General features: G+C 44.5%; 1 protein-coding gene across 1 annotated transcript in view; it reads left to right on the plus strand.

Moving 5' to 3' along the window:
• robo1 (roundabout, axon guidance receptor, homolog 1) overlaps nt 1–18,322 on the plus strand; it is a 159,128-nt gene that overhangs the window by 87,032 nt on the left and 53,774 nt on the right. Inside the window, exon 3 of the mRNA XM_080428836.1 lies at nt 15,519–15,676. Coding sequence (XP_080284962.1) covers nt 15,519–15,676 — 158 coding nt within the window. The remainder of the gene's footprint in view (nt 1–15,518; nt 15,677–18,322) is intronic.

Genomic DNA, 18,322 nt, shown 5'->3' on the forward strand with positions numbered 1-18,322 from the left:
CCCAACTCTCCAGTCTACCAGTCCAGCAGCACGCTCGCTCATGCATCTCTGCATCTCCTTTTGGCAGGGAAGAGACTCAAACATCTGGCCCCCCTCCTCGTCCTCCTCTTCCTTCTTTCACCCCAACCCTCTGCATTACCCAGCCCAGGTCTTTCCTTTCCATTTTTTTAACCCCCCCCCCCCCCCCCCCCCCCGGTCCCCCGCCTCTTCCAGATGGGCTCTTTTTTTCCCCCTCCCTCTCAACGTAATCCCTCTACGATGCACGGGGGCTTTGCGCTGACCACATGCCTTTGGATGTCGAGAATGGCATCCATGTTGAGTGTGATTCTTTATGGAGGGGTGATCCAGAGGTCCCTATAGGCACCTGCTCAGCAGATCACAGTGGGGTCGGGGGTGAACATGCGAGTGAGTGATGATGAGACTCTACTTAATGGTAAGGTCTGAAGGCTTATCTGTCATACACCTCCTCACACGATTAAATAAATAAATGCATGGAGTTGTTTGTGGATTTTCATGAGAATACTCCCTTGGCATCGAATGCTGCCTAATATTACAGCCTGGCTATCCAATACAGGTAGCCCAGGCAATGTTTGTTTTATTCAAAGGACAACAACCATAGAAAGACAATAAGAGAACAGAAAGGACGGATAATCTAACAGAACAGACCAGGGAACAAACAAAAGAAAGAATGTAACTAAGGGTATACGGTTCCCTTTTTAAATGAGCGATTGAAACATGCCACCAGTGATTTGTTTTGTTTACAATAAACCTGATATATTTCATACCATGCATGCCAGGGGCCTTCCTTGTTCAAAAGAAGTTGAACTGCCAGAAGGGGGATTTTACTTAAGATGTCACCGACTCCTCCTCTAAAGACATCGTCACAAGCTGTCCTTTATAATGACTGGTGTTGAAGGATTGAAAAATGTTTCCACTTTATCTGTGAACGAATTTTGCATTTTACTCTGTCCAACATTTCTGTATGTAATTAATTGCTTGAATGCTACTCATCTCACCATTTTCATCAACGGCATCTATCCCGGTTATTGTTGCCACAAACATCCACACAAACACAGTGGGACCATGTAGTGTCAATGTAGGGACATCAAAGCGTTGCAGTTGTGTTGTAAAGTATGTATGTACATTTGATAGACCATCAGCTTATGGTTGAATTGACATTTTTGCACATGCATGCCATGAATGATGCAAGAATAAACACTGTTGGGGAAATTTCCTCATGCGGTTTTGGAAAGATGACCTCAGTAAAAAAGAAAAAGAAGTTGCCAATTCCACAGTCGAGTAAAGAGATGGATTAAACAGACTAGAGTGTCCTAGAGAAGGTAGTCTCGCATGAAATAAACTGAAGTCATTGCTAGACTAGATGATAACCCAGAATGCACCATGAGACTGCTGAACCCGCAATGAGGCTAAACCTAACGTACCTCTGTCTGTGCTCAGTAAGTCTGACTCCTTGAGACCGAGCAGGGAAGAGAGCAAAAGATTTCTCTCCCACCTCTATAAATCTAGTGGATATTTTGGAGTCTGCTGTGAGTATGTTGGTGTAGTAGCCTTAAATTTCCCCCTGCTACAGGGCTCGGCTTTGTGCCCTGGAGAGACAGATCATAAATCAGCTCTCCAGGATGTTTCAGCCATGTTAACAGTAGCAAAGAAACTCATAAAACAAAGGAGAAAAACTATGAGGGCACTTTTCCCTATTTTCGTTAGTTTGAGCCCCTTCTTATGAAGATGGAAAAGTTTGGGCTTAACATCAGTCCTGAAACCCTACACAGTGTCAATTTCACAGGGATCAGTGTAATTTTTGGCATGCATATAAAACGTTCTCCTTGGCGTCGGCCATGCTTGATATTGCATGTTGGACAACTTGACAACTACAGTGTAAATCTATAGCGGCAAAGTGTTTGGCAATGATAATGTAGCCGTACAGTAGGCCTACATGCCTATACTAAAGATCTAATTTCATATCTGTCTCTCTCTCTCTCTCTCTCTCTCTCTTCTCTCTCTCTCTCTCTCTCTCTCTCTCTCTCTCTCTCTCTCTCTCTCTCTCTCTCTCTCTCACACACACACACACACAAGCCATTCTTCCATCGGCTCCTCTCTGTATCTCTTCCCAGTGTAACAGATCCCTTCTTAGATAGGGATATGGCCATCTTTTCATCTTCCCTGGGTCCATCTGGGAGAGTTTAGGGTGCATGTGGAAGCCATTGGGACGGGGACGCTTACTGATCAGAGAAAGATGTGCCCCTCTGGAGCAGCACATGTTTGGATCCCAGGACCCTTATTTGCTTTGTCTTACCCTCTTTAACATTCCTATGTGCTCTATCTCTGGTACCCCCTACCCCACCCCACACACACACACTTACACTTCAACTTAACCTCCCAACCTATTCCTCGTTTCCTCAGTCTTCCTCCTTCCTCTCTCCCCTCTCTCCCCAGTGCTTGGTGGAAATGAAAGTGGCCATGACGAAAGGCTGAAGGATCGGCTGTAACGTTACTTTGGATCCCCTTGGGTTTTTCTCCCTCTCACCCCCTCCCCAATCCCTCTTTCCTCTCGGGCTGCCTGTTTCCTCCCCACACAGCCCCTATCGGGTTTCTCCTCCACCCCCAGTTACCTCCGCAACAGCCGTTGATGTAATGCTAGCTTATAGTCCTCTCCCTTGCCGAGAGACTTGTGTTCCTCACAACAATCACTCACTCCTACTGTTTCCAACCTCCTTAAACCTCTATCAAATTAGACTTTCATTGGGAACTAAGTGTATTAGGTTAAGATTTCCATTACGCCAAATTAAGATCAAAGGGAGACCTTGCAGCTCGTCTGCTTTGAATTAAGACGGTTTGGCATAATGCTGCAGACAGATGAGAGAGAAACATTCGCAAGCCTCATGTCAACCTCCACCGGATCTCATTAAGGACAGTTAAATCAACCTTAGCCCATGTTAGAGGCACAGAAAGGCATACCGTACTGAACGACAACTACTAAAATACAATCTCTCAAACACCAGCTGCGGTATATCCACAACATGGGAGCCTAGCGTACAGTGGAAGCCGTCGTGTGTCAGCCTCAGCCAGTGGCGGTTCCAGCTGAGTCGAGCTGCGGCAATGGGCAGGAGGTTGGATTATGTTTATGATATCCATTATCTCTGATGCGAAACAGAGCCAGACTCCCAGGCTGGGGTCGATGGCCTCCTCTGTAAGCTCCACACCAGGGTCTCATCCACTCTGGCCCTGGCGACTATTTGCACAGCACCGCTATAGAATAACACAATATCAGTCTCCAGCGCTGTCTGTAATAGATCTCTGTTTTTGGAAGATGAGTGAGAGGCTGGAGAAGGCACTCCTATCTGCTCCTGGGATCTCTGGCTTAATAGGCAAGTGGAGATATCTGGAGCAGATGTTTTTATTCCTGAACACTCGGATAAGGGTAAGCGCTGGGTCAAATGCCGCACTGCGGGGAGGGGTGTTGTGCACAGTAAAATCCTCAGTGTTTATTTAACTGTGGGAGTGTAGAAATGAACCTGGAAGGGTGACTTTTTACACTCTCAGTTAAATTAGCACTGAGGATGTTTCTGTGTGGGTGTAATCTCCTGGCTGGTGTGAGTGAACTAGCTGACAGGCTCCCCTTACTGTATCCCCATTTCTGTTCAGAATCACGAGCTGTCCACCCTGCGCAGGTGAGGCTATATCATTGCACGTCAAGTCGTATTAGGAGCCTTTGTACAAACTGCACAGTCCATAAAACATGCTACCTGGTGCTCTAACTCAATTATACGCCCTCTACAACCTGTTTGACTTCTTTCTCTCTCTGCCTGTCTCTGTTTCTTTCACCAGACACATGCGACACAAGCATAAACAATGCACGGTATACTCAGTAAAACATGCAGGCTTGTACAAAGACACGGGCAGATAGATGTACAGATTGTCTAAACATGTACCGTAAACACAAAAACACACGCACCCACACACACTGATTTGAGTTTCTCAGAAGGAGAAGGGGAATAAAGGCGCCTCACCGACCCCCTCTCAGCCGAGCCACATTTAAGGGTCCTGAGCAGTGCGTAGCTGCTCTGCAGTCGATAGGGCAAGGAGGGGTGATTGGGTTTGGAGGAGCAATAGAGGAGGTCTGGGGGGAGGGTCGAAGGGGCTCCGGGGGCCAGGAATGTTAATTGGCAAGATTGTTTTAATAAGGCCCTCATCGCGGATGCTGAGAGAGGGCTGGGACCGCACAGACAGGGGAGAGCAGCTCACGGAGATACCACTGTACCACCTAAGCTGCATAGGGAATTTTATGAATGGGTGTAGGGAAGACGTATGACTGTTGACTTGTTTAGGTCTGATTTTAGCGCAGTAAAGGGATTTACAGTAATGAGCGTGCTACAACAGTAAATGTGTAAATGATCAGCCTACGCTCACCAATTTCTGTAGTGTAAAATCCCATTAAACCATGAAGACCCTTGCTGCGGCACGGTCTATTACCGTAGAGAGACAGAGAGAGAGAAAAAGATTTGCTTCTCTCTCTCTTTCCCACTGAAAGAAAGAGAGAAGAGATCTTAAGTGAGATGATAATTAGGAAACACTTCTACTGAAGTGTGACAATCACAAGAATGAGTCCTCACAATGTCAAATATAAATGAGGTGAATACACATGGCACTGCATGAAAGCATTATTATGCATTACACACAATGCCTAATAATAGGGCATTTTTATTTTTTTGTTTTAAAAAAGGATAGCTCTCTGAAACTACTGTAAGGATGTTCAGTTTTCTGAACAACTCCTTATGAACAAAGTATTAAATGGATCAATTAATCTCCAGGCTATTTGCCTCTATGTGTGTTGTGTTGTGTTGCGTGTGTATGCACAAAGCAGAAGATTCTCTCGCCCTACTTCACAAGAGGGCCAGTATGATATGAACAGAGGTCTAGTGCCTGCAGGTATCACATACTAGTGTGTGCTTGTGCATGCATGTGTGCACGTCTATATGTGTCCTATAGTGTTACACGCGCTCTTTTGTATCTCTGTGAAGACGGCTTCAGTCTCGGGGTGAGTGAATGAGTAAGGAGAACAGGGTTACTGGGTTGGCATATTTTTGATTGGAAGGACTGTGGAGCTCCACCTACAGATGAGATGTGGAACACCGCAGGACAAAAACATGGCTTGTCTCAAATGGTGGACCCGACCCAAAAAGCTGTTGCAGGCGGCACTGATCAACAGGTCAACCTGAGGAATTGTTAAAAACAACATTGGTAGATCAGTGTCTACCAAGTGTTGATAGCTGCAACGTCACGGTTGTTACATCATCAAGCCCTTTTGAAGCCTGATATATACAGTACTTCGCACAATGTCGCGCGTGGAAAATATCAGATGTACAAGTTTGCACTCGCGACACGTTCTGAGCTTTGAGATCTGCTGTTTTTGGCGCACGACAACGGCGTACGATGGAGCATGAATTAGGCATTACAGTGATGATGGTGCAAATGAAAGCTCCCTTTATCTCACAATATTATTTGACAACAGCGTGAAACTCCCCAGATGGAAACAGAAGGACCACTGTGGTGTTAGCAGAGTGTTTGACTTAGCTTAGCAGTCCCTAATGAGAGAGCGCTACATGTCGGAATGCATTTGGCAGCTATAATATTTGACAGCATGTTTCCACAACAGGTAACACGTTCTCCTAAAGAACCAAAACGCCCCCAAATCACTTGCATGTGCGGATAGTTCACATGACGTCTCAGGCATGGACAGGACTATAAACTGTTCCTCTGTGTTGCTCAATCATAAAATGTAAATGTGATAATCTCATGCAGATGTTTGTTGCACAGTTTGCACGGTGGCGAGCCCCCCTATTGGCATTTTATGGGGATTGTATTTTCTGAGTTTCTTTGGTACATGCCATGGTTGGACCGGGGGGTGGGGTGGGGGGCGGTGTTTGCTGACATTCCTGCCTGTTCAGCCCCAGCACTCTCATTTTAGTCTAACTCCAGTACTCCAATCAAATAGGCACTGTTTGTTGAACTATGAGGTGCCAAGTCACTCACTCACTCACTCACTCACTCACTCACTCATACAAACCTGCCTCCTTGCTGCCCTCAGTGCCTCTCGCCATGTCCGCCAAACGCCATCTCTCTCTCTGCAAGCTTGACGAGAAGAATTATGACCATTTAAACAAACACAGGCACTCAATGGCCTCTCTGTCTGTACGGCTGCAGGGCAGGGTTTCCTTTATGTGGTTCGTGTGTGCGTGCGTACATATGGGTGCGTGGTTATGTGTGTTAATTTGCAGATGGTGGGGCTGTACTGTATTTGTGTGTGTGTGTGTGTGTGTGTGTGTGTGTGTGTGTGTGTGTGTGTGTGTGTGTGTGTGTGTGTGTGTGTGTGTGTGTGTGTGTGTGTGTGTGTGTGTGTGTGTGTGTGTGTGTGTGTGTGTGTGTGTGTGTGTGGACATACTGTACATGTGCAGTGCATGTCCTTGCTTTTTAAGATCTGTGTGCATGTGCAGTGTAATAATTGTTTGAGTGTATAAAGTAAATTAATCAAGTGTACCCTGAACACCAGCCTCCTTGTAGCATGACTAGTGCACACACAAGTGTCCTCTATTTACCACTGAGAGGTCCAGGATGCCATCTGCCTTGGGTGCCAGCCCTGTGTACAGACTGTAATACACCGGGAACAATGCTGTTGTTCACTTTAGACCCGACCCCTTGTTCAACTGCATGGCATGGTTTACATCTGTATGGGTAAATTTTTATACTCATAGGGCGCGCCGCCTTGACCCTTATCCCTAAACTCTTTTGACATTTTTTATTATTTTGAAAAACATTTTGAAATAGTTCAACTAGCCGATCTACATTGACACGTTGTGAGCTTGTAGATCGGCTATTTGAACAATTTTAACATGTTTTTCAAAATAGCAAAAAGTGGCAAAAGAGTTTAAGGATAAGGGGTAAGGCGACGCGCAAGATAGGGCCCTCAGAGTTAACCACTATATACTTACTGTTGTACTTCAAATAGCAAAAAATAGCCGATCTACAAGCTCGCTTTGGGGTCACGACTCATGTGGTTAAAAGAACTCTCGGGATTGCACTCTGTATGAAGCTCATTCTCTGGACGTGGACCAAAACACAGCGCTGCCATGTCCAATCCCATAAGTCTGTGGTGGGGTCAGGGGTCGCAGGGGTGGGGGTGGGGCCAGGGTAAAGGAATGAAGAGGAGTGGAAAGAGAGCAAGGAGGGATCTTCAGAGCACAGTGTGATCCAGGTTATTTTTCACACCCAGCAGCAACACTATGCACTCTATATATCTCATCTCATGTCCAAACTGTTTTTATTATTCCATTTTTTTAATTTCTGCTTTATTTTCGATAGAGATAGGAAGGGGGGGGGTGGGTGACATACAGCAAAGAGCCTTTGGTCAGATTCGTGCAGCAGAACTTTACATCTTAGCAACGTGGCGAGACATACAAAGCTATTAATAGGAACCTTTTAGAAGTTGGATATTTGCCCATGACTTGTTTGCAGAGAGGTTGACATTGTTTGCTCAAAAGGTCAATGAGGTTTATAAGGGAGATCCTGTATCTATTCTTAGAAAACATCTCATCATGTCTAAGTCTTGGATGACCTAACGGCATTTGGTGTGTGCAGGTGCAAACTCTGAAGGCCATTTTGGTAATAGTCTGTGTGTCCTTGTTGACATATTTACGAGCGTGCACAAGGTGCCTTGCGGTCAAACGGGCACCCAGACCGTTGAGTATTTTAAACTCATGTGACCCTGCAGGTGTGGCCTCAAATCAAATGTCATGGATGTCATTACAAATGCAAAACAGGAAATTGTGAACGGTGAGTTCATACCTTATTTGGAATTGATTGCCATTAACTCAGTTCCAAAGAAATACAGTGACACATGTCGGACAGTAATATACATATCGTTGCTGTCGGGCAGAAACCTTGTATCTCCATATTTAAACCTTTTATGTTTTTTCGTAAATTACTGGCCTACTTCGTCATACTACAGTGTCACACAAAAGAAGCAACATACGAAGCTCAAAATGTGTCAGACATATGAGGTTTCCACCCGACAGCAACGATATGCTGTAAATGTTCCCTCTTTACCAATCACGCATTCTGCTTGTTGTGTCTGCAGAGATTATGAGTACTGCAATGTTTATAACTGTAACCTCAGAACCGCTTACACCCTACTCCATGGGCAGGCTCACTGAAGCTCATGCACGATCAAATGCACAAAGTGTTAATTTATCCATTTGTAACTCTGAGTGTACACAAATGCAACCAAATGGACCATTTGTACTCTCCCAGAGTTAAATTAACACTGTGTGCTGCAAGGATACGATGTCAGTGGGCCGGGCGAGAGGAGAGCGAGGGCATGAGCTCAGCGCAGAGGAACGAGAACCAGACTGCGAAAGAGAAACGGGGAAGCTGCCGTGTCCAATCTCATATCCCTGTGGTGGGGTCGAGGGTTGGGGGGGGGGGGGGGGGTGAGAGGGTAGGGGGGGGGCATGGGAGGGGGATGAGGCGAAGGAATGAACAGGAGTAGAAAGAGAGCATGGAGGGATCTCCAGAGCACAGCGTGATCCCAGTTATTTTTCACACCCCGCAGCAAAACTACGCACTCATAGTGCAAAATAATCACACACACACACACCCTGCATACACTTCTGGCAAATTATACACCAACATCAGCCTTAGCAGTAGAGGCAAGGGGGTAAGACACTATAGCTGTGGGCCACGTTTTGATGTAAGCTGTTGGGAGTGTGTGAGCTGAGAGGGAGGTGAGAGAGGGGGGTCGACCGCTACAGGGTTGGAGAGGGATCGAAATGTAGAGGCACAGTGGGAAATATATAGAGGGGGTGTATGAGAGGTGTTTGGTCCACGGGACAGACCTGGAGGCAAGAACAAGCATCAATATGGATGCCCTCAGTGCTCAGGGAAGCTGAGTGAACGGGCCAACATTGTGCTCATGGCATAAACAACACATGATGTTACTCACATTTCAACTTTATTTTCGCACCACAAGTTTACACCAATTTATTATGAGTGGGTGAAATACTTTTGTGCCAGCTTCCTATGACTGCAGTTACATACAAATGAAAGTTGTGAAAATGTGCATAAAACGTGTAAAGGTATTTACTGTACATACTGTACAGTAACTGATATACCTGATGTACAGTATCATACACAGCAGGTGCAAATACAGTGTTCCTCAATCTACTGTATTGTGCTTATTCTCATATAAACCCAAATGTATGAGGACACAGTATATGTGTATACAATCAATGTAAGGGCAGAGGGGTCAATGTAGTACTTGAGGGTGGTCAAAAGTGTAAATAACTGTACTGTACAAGTTTGACACTTGACACACAGTTTTGACACTATTTTGGTGTTACATGTTAGCATTCAGAATTGCCATTTAACTGGAAAAAGCATAGATTTCTGCTTTTTCAATATCTGGGCATTTGCGCATATGTGTTTTTTCTTTCTGTTTAAGTGTAGAGCTATTTCATTGACAGCTGAACTAGTAAATGAAAACAGTTGCTTCCACCCACTCGTTAATTTGTTTTAGAAATATGCACGCTCTCTTTTGGATGTTATTCAGACCTCAGCTTGTCCTATACTTGCAAAGAAAGAGGGCTCAGAAGAGTAAAGATCATGAGTCAGGGACACGAAAGGGACTAAGGGAGAAAGAAAATCAGAGGTTGTTCTGCAGCCTTATTAAGCAGACATGAGTAACCATGCGCATCTGGGAGGGATTAAGTCATTTCATATTTTCCGTAAGTGTTTGTTGTGCTGTCCCTTGGTCCCCCAGCTCGTATTCCCAGGTGATTTATTTTAAGTCTTTTTTGGCCCGTGACAGCCTCGCGTTGTTGTACCCTATGGCCCAAATCAAGCAAATTTGTTCAGTTTATTAGAGAGCACAGCTTGCCTCATAAAAAATGGGGGCAAGGAAAGAGAGAGAGAGAGAGACAGACAGTCAGACACAGACAGACAGACAGACAGACAGACAGACAGACAGACAGACAGACAGACAGACAGACAGACAGACAGACAGACACACAGACAGACAGACACAGACACACAGACAGACAGAACAAATTCACTTCCTGTATATATATATCTTTTTGGTTTACTGTGTCCATTCTGTTTCATGGAAATACCACAAGCCATACTCACTTACTGCTTTGTTGTGTCTAATACTCCCAACGTTTTTTTTGGTGGAAGCTCGCTGCACTCTTGTTTAATTTCCTCAGAACAAAGCACATTTGATCTTCCTGACCAGGCTTGTGTGCGGCATTAGGTCTTCATTTTCATTAATGTAGGATGGAGGCGCAGCACGGGAGAATCTCATTTCAATTTGACATTTCAGCATCTGTTTTCAATTTCCCCCCCTGGAAAAAAAAAAGAGTGCACCAGCGTGCATGTGCACGTGTGTGTGTGTGTGTGTGTGTGTGTGTGTGTGTGTGTGTGTGTGTGTGTGTGTGTGTGTGTGTGTGTGTGTGTGTGTGTGTGAGTGTGTGCGCACCCGGGAGAGGGGTGGAAGGCGAGCGAACCTGGGAGTCGCGAGGGCAAACCTGACCTTTTAAAAGGGAGTGATTGAGTGTAGGAGATGATGGTAGCTAATTGTGTTAGGCCCAGTACACTCCCAGCACGCTACTGTGGACCTAGAGAGAGATTTGTCAAACCAGTACAGTACAGTGTGGTTAGCGTGCAGCTTGGCAGGGCCCTGCACAGTGTTAACCCATTAAGACCGGGAACGCATTTCTGTCATTTTAGATTTCTTTGGCTATTCAAAAATAGCAGATTATACAAGCTCGTAGATTTTTGAAAAATCTTGAATTTTTTTGTTAATCTTTTAATATAATATATTTCTAAAGCGAACATTTGTTACTCAAATCTTTGCTTCTGGGGGTCCCTGGAACTAAATATTTTGATATGGGGGTCGGCGGCCAAATTCATATAATTTTGGGGGTTCCTTGACATGAAAAAGTTTGACAACCACTGATATATAAACATACGTTTTTTTTTTGCGTATGTTACGTATGTTCATTTGTAGAATCGGCCTCAGGTCTAAATGGGTTAATTTAACTCTGAGAACATACAAATGGTCCATCTAGTATGTACAAAATAGTATGTACAGATAGATGTCTGTACAGATGTCTGTCAGAAATATGTATGTTTTATAGCGAAGACTGTGAGCCATGTCATCCTGATGAGATAAGGATATGTCTCAGTTGTAGACCACTGGAAAGTAAACAGAGTAACGTACTGTGTTTCCCTTTAGCTTATGCAGGCAGTGGCACACACACACACACACACACACACACAACCACAGGTTTCACTGTCCCAAACAGTTGGCAGTGTAGCTTTGAGCAAATCCAGAATGGACAATGAGGCGTCTTCCTGCTGCGACCAGTGTGGCTTTGGCCCATTTCCACATATTAAACCTCAACCTGAGAATCTCTCAAGACACACACACACACACACACACACACACACACACACACACACACACACACACACACACACACACACACACACACACACACACACACACACACACACACACACACACACACACACACACACACACACACACACACACACACACACACACACACAGACAGAGCTTGGCCTGTTAATAGCACAGGAAATATTATCTGCTAGGGGACAGCTGCAGCCTCTCTACAGAGAGACAGAATGCGAGAGTAGACTCATTATCCCAAACACACACACACACACACACACACACACACACACACACACACACACACACACACACACACACACACACACACACACACACACACACACACACACACACACACACACACACACACACACACACACACACACGTACGTACGCACGCAACACAGAGCATTATCTACCTCATTCTCTGTATGAGAACAGAAGGAGGCATGCTTGATACTGTATGTCCACAGGAAGGAGCGACAAAGGACATCTCACTGAATCTAGGGAGCGTCAGACAACTCCTCCGGATCTGATAGGGCTTTTGGGCGGAAAACCAGGGCTTTGTATCTCTTCCAAATGTACATGCGTCTGTCTGTCTGGCAGGCTGCCCCCCCCTTCCTCCCACTCTCCCTCCATCCCAGAGGATTTTGTTTCCCACTATGCAGATGTTCAGGGCTGTGAGCTGCGCTGTACTCAGCTGTGTGTATAACAAAGAGGTGTCGGATGGGAGGAGGAGAGGAGTCCACCAGGGATGTTGACGAGGGGCTGTAGGTCACAGAGTTGTTGGTGTAAACATTCGGTGATGCCAGCTCTCCCTCGGGCCTCCCGCTAGGGAAGGATGCCTTCTCCTGCATCCTTCCTCCCTTGCCCAGCCCACCATTCTCCGGTAAGAGGATGTATGAATGCTTAGCAGAGGGTACATCGAGGCCAGCAGCAGTGATCCACTGAGAATAGGCAGCTTAACGTGACAGTGAAACTCACTGATCTCACTCCCCCAATTATATGACTGGTTATGCGCATGCAGGAGTCACTCCACCAACCATACGAGATGAGGGAAAGACAGGCAAACACACAAACACACACACACACACACACACACACACACACACACACACACACACACACACACACACACACACACACACACACACACACACACTCACTCTCTATGTTCACATACTACTGTATGCACATCATGAATACATTGTTCACTCTAACTTGAGGGAACAGGAATCAAATAATCAGACATGCAAATGTGCTGTACATTGTCACCCATCTAAAGCCTGATACTTCATACTTGCCTCATACTTCATCGTATGACAGAGTCGCGTGCCGAAAATAGACGATCTACAAGCTCACAGCGAGTCGCTGTGAGGTTGTACATCTGCTGTTCTCTGTGCGCGACTCAGTCGTATGAAGGAGTATATATTAACAGGGTCCCCACGGTCATGAAATTCCTGGAAATATTTTGAAATTGAAAAAAAAATAATCCAGTACTGGAAAAGTTTGGGAATTGGAAGGTCCTGGAATGTATCAAGGGTCCTGGAAAAATATTTGGCTATGCATTGTTTTTGGCTATTGATTTTGTTAATACAAAACATTTTCATAAACATGTATAACATTACACGAAATATGTAACATAAGTAGTTTTTCGCCGAACGGGCTGTGTGATGGCATATATTATTTAAATAAAATAAGTCATAAGGATGCCATAATGAGTCTTCCAGTGAGCTATGCCCTAATTTTGCACGAAATTTTGAATGAAATTGTACTATTCTATATTCTATGCTTTATTTTTGCTACACTGCCTATCTTTGGGCATTCTACATAGGAGTAAGAGACACATTATTGCGCTGAATGATTGTTATATAGGCCTGGAAATTGGGCTAAATATTCTGGAAAAGTTTTGGAAAAGTTTTGGAAATTCATTGCTAAAAATGTGTGGGGACCCTGGATTAAGCATAAGAGCTCTAGGATCACATTATTTTGCATGTTTGGTATGTTTCAATCATCAGCTACCACAAAGAAAACCACAGAGAGCTGGTGTTCAAGGCTGCCACACCGACAAAAATGATAAGGGTGACCTTGATGCTGCATTGTTTCCACAGATTGAGTTTGCAGTTTGCACTATTACTTTGGATGCTTTACAGTGTACATTCACACTCCTAGCTGTCTATATATGCCTTTGGCCCTGGCAAATAAGCCGTCGTGCTCAACATGCAACATGCTGTACTTTTGAGTTTGACTTGAATGACAGAGTCAAACAATAACGCTTTGTCTATGCTGCATTCTCATTTTCCCTCCATGCGAACCGTATCTACATACCCATGAATTTCTGCCATTACTACTTATATGAGGTATGAAATATTCAATGAAATCCTGGTGTTTTGTTAAAATGCACATCCCAGTATGAAGAGTGAGGTCAGGTACAGCATTGTTTCAGATGTACAGTACACGAGGAGCTGTGGTTTTGATTTAAATGTAAGAGGACCGGGGAACCCATTACCTGCCATATCTCCCTCACAAACCTATTTCCTACATTGGGATAGGGTTCCCCTTCCATGTTACAAGAAGCAGAGAGCAGTATCTGGGCTCGGCAATGGCCAATTAAGTGCTTAAAGGGTTTAAGCAAGAATTTGTAGGCTGTCAGGAGGTGAAGCTTCCTGGAGTGAGCATGACTTTGATCTATGGCGGAGGTACAGCACGGTGACTTGGAGCAAGTTCAGGAGCGTGAGATAACACAAGAGTGGGCTCTGTTCATCTTCCAAATGAAGAACAACAAAATGCATTTGAATGTGAAGCTATACTTGAGGCATACATACACCATCAAACATGTCTTCGCCCACCCGCCCCCACCCACACCTACACGGAAACAGGACAACAATGCATAAGCTCACATTGTGCTGACCTTGCATAGTTAAGCTTGGCTTGAATTTCAGCCTGAAATTTATGAGCGCTTGTTTTCGTATGTTTTATGCAAGTATACAGAGGAGCTGGGAAAATGATTACTGGCACACACTGTCTGTACAGTAGATCGGAGGTTGTTGCTTTTTCATTTCTTTCTTTCCTCTCATAAATCTCCTCAGTTTATCTTCAAAACTAGATATATGGAGACAGCTTGCTTTAACTGTGACCCCACGCAGGAAACTGTATTGCTACTATAGTTACGATAGTAACTAATGGTATTAAATGTTCCAAGCGAAGGGGACAAAATACTGCAGTTGATCAATAACTTAAGGGTTAATATGTGATGTCACTTCAATCTGGTTCTGTGATTCTGACCTAGCGCAAAAGGAACATTTGCCCTTTCTGTTTCTATACTTATGCTCAAAAATGTGAATAAATAGCGTCCTCATAATAATGTGTAAATTAATGCATTCCTGTGAGTCTCTGAAAGTGATTTCTTGTATCGAAGCAGTGGCATATTTTGTTGCCGTCTCCATGGCAATGCAGCTCCTCCAGCAAAGAAAATCAATGCAAATGGGGAACCTATCTTGCTAATCTTCAGGGATGCAGCCTTGGTAGATTGGATGTAATGCAAATATGCAACCATGTCAGCATAAAAGGGCTGCATGGGTAGAGGGAAGTAAGTGATATGAAGAGGTGATGATAGGGATGTGATGAACATTGTGTGTGTGTGTGTGTGTGTGTGTGTGTGTGTGTGTGTGTGTGTGTGTGTGTGTGTGTGTGTGTGTGTGTGTGTGTGTGTGTGTGTGTGTGTGTGAGTGGGGCGGGGGTGTGTGTGTGTGTGCATGTGTCTTGGTGAAAGAAAGACGGATCAATACCATTAGAGATGTTGATAGACACTGATAGCCTATTATGTCACTCCTACTGTAAAGGTCACATGACAAGAGAGAGGACACTAAGGGTAGCTTGTGTCGAGTTCTCTTTTAAGTATTTGCATATATTTGCATATTCTATTTTTTTCCATAAATGGGTCTGTCTTTCACATGCATGCCATGATGACAGCTGAACTGTCAATTAAGTTGATGCCTAACTTTGTTCTCTCGCTGTCCTCTTGCAGTCCTGCGTGATGACTTCAGGCAAAACCCTGCAGATGTGATAGTGGCAGCAGGCGAACCTGCAGTCCTTGAGTGTCAACCCCCACGGGGACATCCTGAACCCAGCATATCGTGGAAGAAAGATGGGACCAACATTGATGACCGAGATGAGAGGATCACTGTAAGTACTCAATGAATTAATGAACAGAGATTTCATAGAAATAGCCTACTTAATAGACAATGGGAGACAATGTAACAAACCTTCTAAATGTAGTCTAAAACAATAGATTTGGATAATGAGGGGTGACACATACCATAGGCTGAATGGTATACTGAAGCAACAAATTAAATAATGGGTTGATCTTTATTTACAGTATACAGCCGTGCTGTTTGTTGTGCATGGTGTGGGCTAGAATGCTCATACAGTATTCACCTGTTTCCTAGGCTGTGTGTTTTCCACTTCCTGTCGATTTCATTGGATATCATTGGTCATCTGACCAGTTTCATTGGATTTCATAGGATCAAATCGACAGGAAGTGGAAAACACACAGCCTAGGAAACAGGTGAATATGAGAAATACAGCAGCATGTAAATACAACATGACATGCAGGAGGAGCGAGCGAGTAGGCAGGAATGAGGAATTGGAATGTGGCTGTCACTAGGACAGGCCAGCCTCCTTGATACCCGGTCTCGCATCTAATGCGCGAGTGGAGGATTTGTTTTTGCTTTATATAGGTAAGGTTTAAATAAAGTTTTATCTGAGTGTTGTTATGTTGTAGCGTCATTGTAGCGCTGAGCGTGCAGCACGACGCTGGATCTAAAAGTGTACCCCCCCACCCCAAATCAAAGTTAGGCGCCCCTGACACATACCCGTAGCCTTTTTTGAGCACAGACGAGTAAATAATGTTTCATTAACACTTTAATTTAATAAATAGATTAACATTACTGTCAACGAGGAACTGCGCCCGGCAAAAAAAGACAATTCCCAATGGGATTTCCTGACAGTGTGGGGAGGGAGTTGGCTGAAAACATGGCAGGTGCTGCTAATGGGCCTCACCCTCGTTGGTACGCAGCCATTCTGTGAACCGTCAAAGGTCACTAGCTGTTTTTTGCTCTGTGCTGTGGTTCCTTTGTGCCTGGATAAACGCCAGTGTCTCCTCAGCCATGAATCCTATCAAACCATCCACAGTTGTTTTTGCAGCCGAGATTCGTCATCTTTGACATGATGAGTTTCATTAGCTGCAAGGTCGCTTGCAGTGAAGGTTCAGCGCACGGTGGTAATTAAGCTTTCACTGATTGGTCAGCTGCCTTGCTTGCCAGCTTATCACCCTCTCTGTCTTTTTATCACTCCCCGCACCCAGAGCAAATCAAGGCTGGGTATGTGATAAAAGTTTGTTATTACATTTTTATTATAAGCGTACTGTAAGATTTATTGTCATTGCGCCTGCATACCGACCTGGTGAGGCAGGTAAAGCCATTGGTTCATTCAGCTCATTACTCACATACTGTACAGAAACTGTGAAAGCCAAAGCAGCCAATCTGATTGGATAGAGCCTTTAATGAGTGAGCCTTCAGTCCCGTTCCATTAGTGAGCAACAGCACATTGATTCGGCTCGCCCACTGATGAAATCAACCGGCCCATGGGAGGATTGGCACCAAGAAACGAGCTGACCAGAATCAAAGGAGGGAAAGTTAGTGTCAGCTGCAGTGCCCAGGGAATGCAAACAACTCGTTACATCTGATTTAGAACCACACCAACCACCAATTAGTCTTCTTTAATGAAGACCGTTTCACACAGCACAGCAGTATCAATCAAACTCTGTGTGCATGTTCTGGGCTTGATAAGCCCCGTCTGAAACTGTTAACCCAACCCAATTCAACTCTTTACCAGTATCGGTCATTCCCATGGAGGAGGAAATGATTTATGGTTATTGCTTTTGATTACGCTGACTGGATGTGTGCTTTAGGTTTGGAAAGGCTGTGACTCAGCACTCAAAAGTAACAGAAGCAGACAGTGTGGAGGCTGTAGTTAGCAGTGGGTCTGGATCTTATTCTGAAAGTCTGACTCATGTCTTTATAGTGGATGCTCATTGGACTGTCATTCAAGAGACAGATAGCTTGGCCATTCAGGGCTGAGTATGGGCAACCTTTCAGTGTAGACGAGGAACACCAAATCCTATACCAAGACAATAAACACTACCTGCTGCTAAATATGTCTTTTCTTGTCTGTATGCCTTTAGCGTAGCACTGAATTCCTGCCTAAGCTGCCTCTGCTCAATACATTTTCATTACTGGCCAAGTCAAAACAGTGATTTATCACTGTTGGCTGTCTTCAGTGTATTGTACATGACTAAATGCAAGGCCTCTGCTTAGTGAGGGCTGGTTAAGGTTGGGTGCATTGAGCCTAATCACAGCTCTAACTCATAAACAGTGTGCACGCTCGTCTCTCTCCTTCTCTCTCTCTCTCTCTCTCTCTCTCTCTCTCTCTCTCTCTCTCTCTCTCTCTCTCTCTCTCTCTCTCTTTCTCTCTCACTCACTCCAAGGTACAAGCTGTACTGGCAGAAGATTAAGAGGCAGCGTCTGGCTGCGCAGCATTATAATTGAAAGTAACAAGCACATTATCTAGTTTAAATTTAATCAAATCATAACATGGCCCTGAATTCAGTCATCATTACGCACCAAACCTTGATAACCAACTCCACAACTCTTTTTAACTATTTCAGTGTATGATCTTTCGGTCAGCAAGTTCTGCCCTTGCCCATATCTATGGGTTATGTTATGTATATGTTGTGTATATCATACAGTACATAATACAGTATCGCTCATT

This window comes from Gymnoscopelus braueri, assembly GCF_963280865.1.
Source record: "Gymnoscopelus braueri genome assembly, chromosome: 5".
NCBI classification, from domain to species: domain Eukaryota; kingdom Metazoa; phylum Chordata; class Actinopteri; order Myctophiformes; family Myctophidae; genus Gymnoscopelus; species Gymnoscopelus braueri.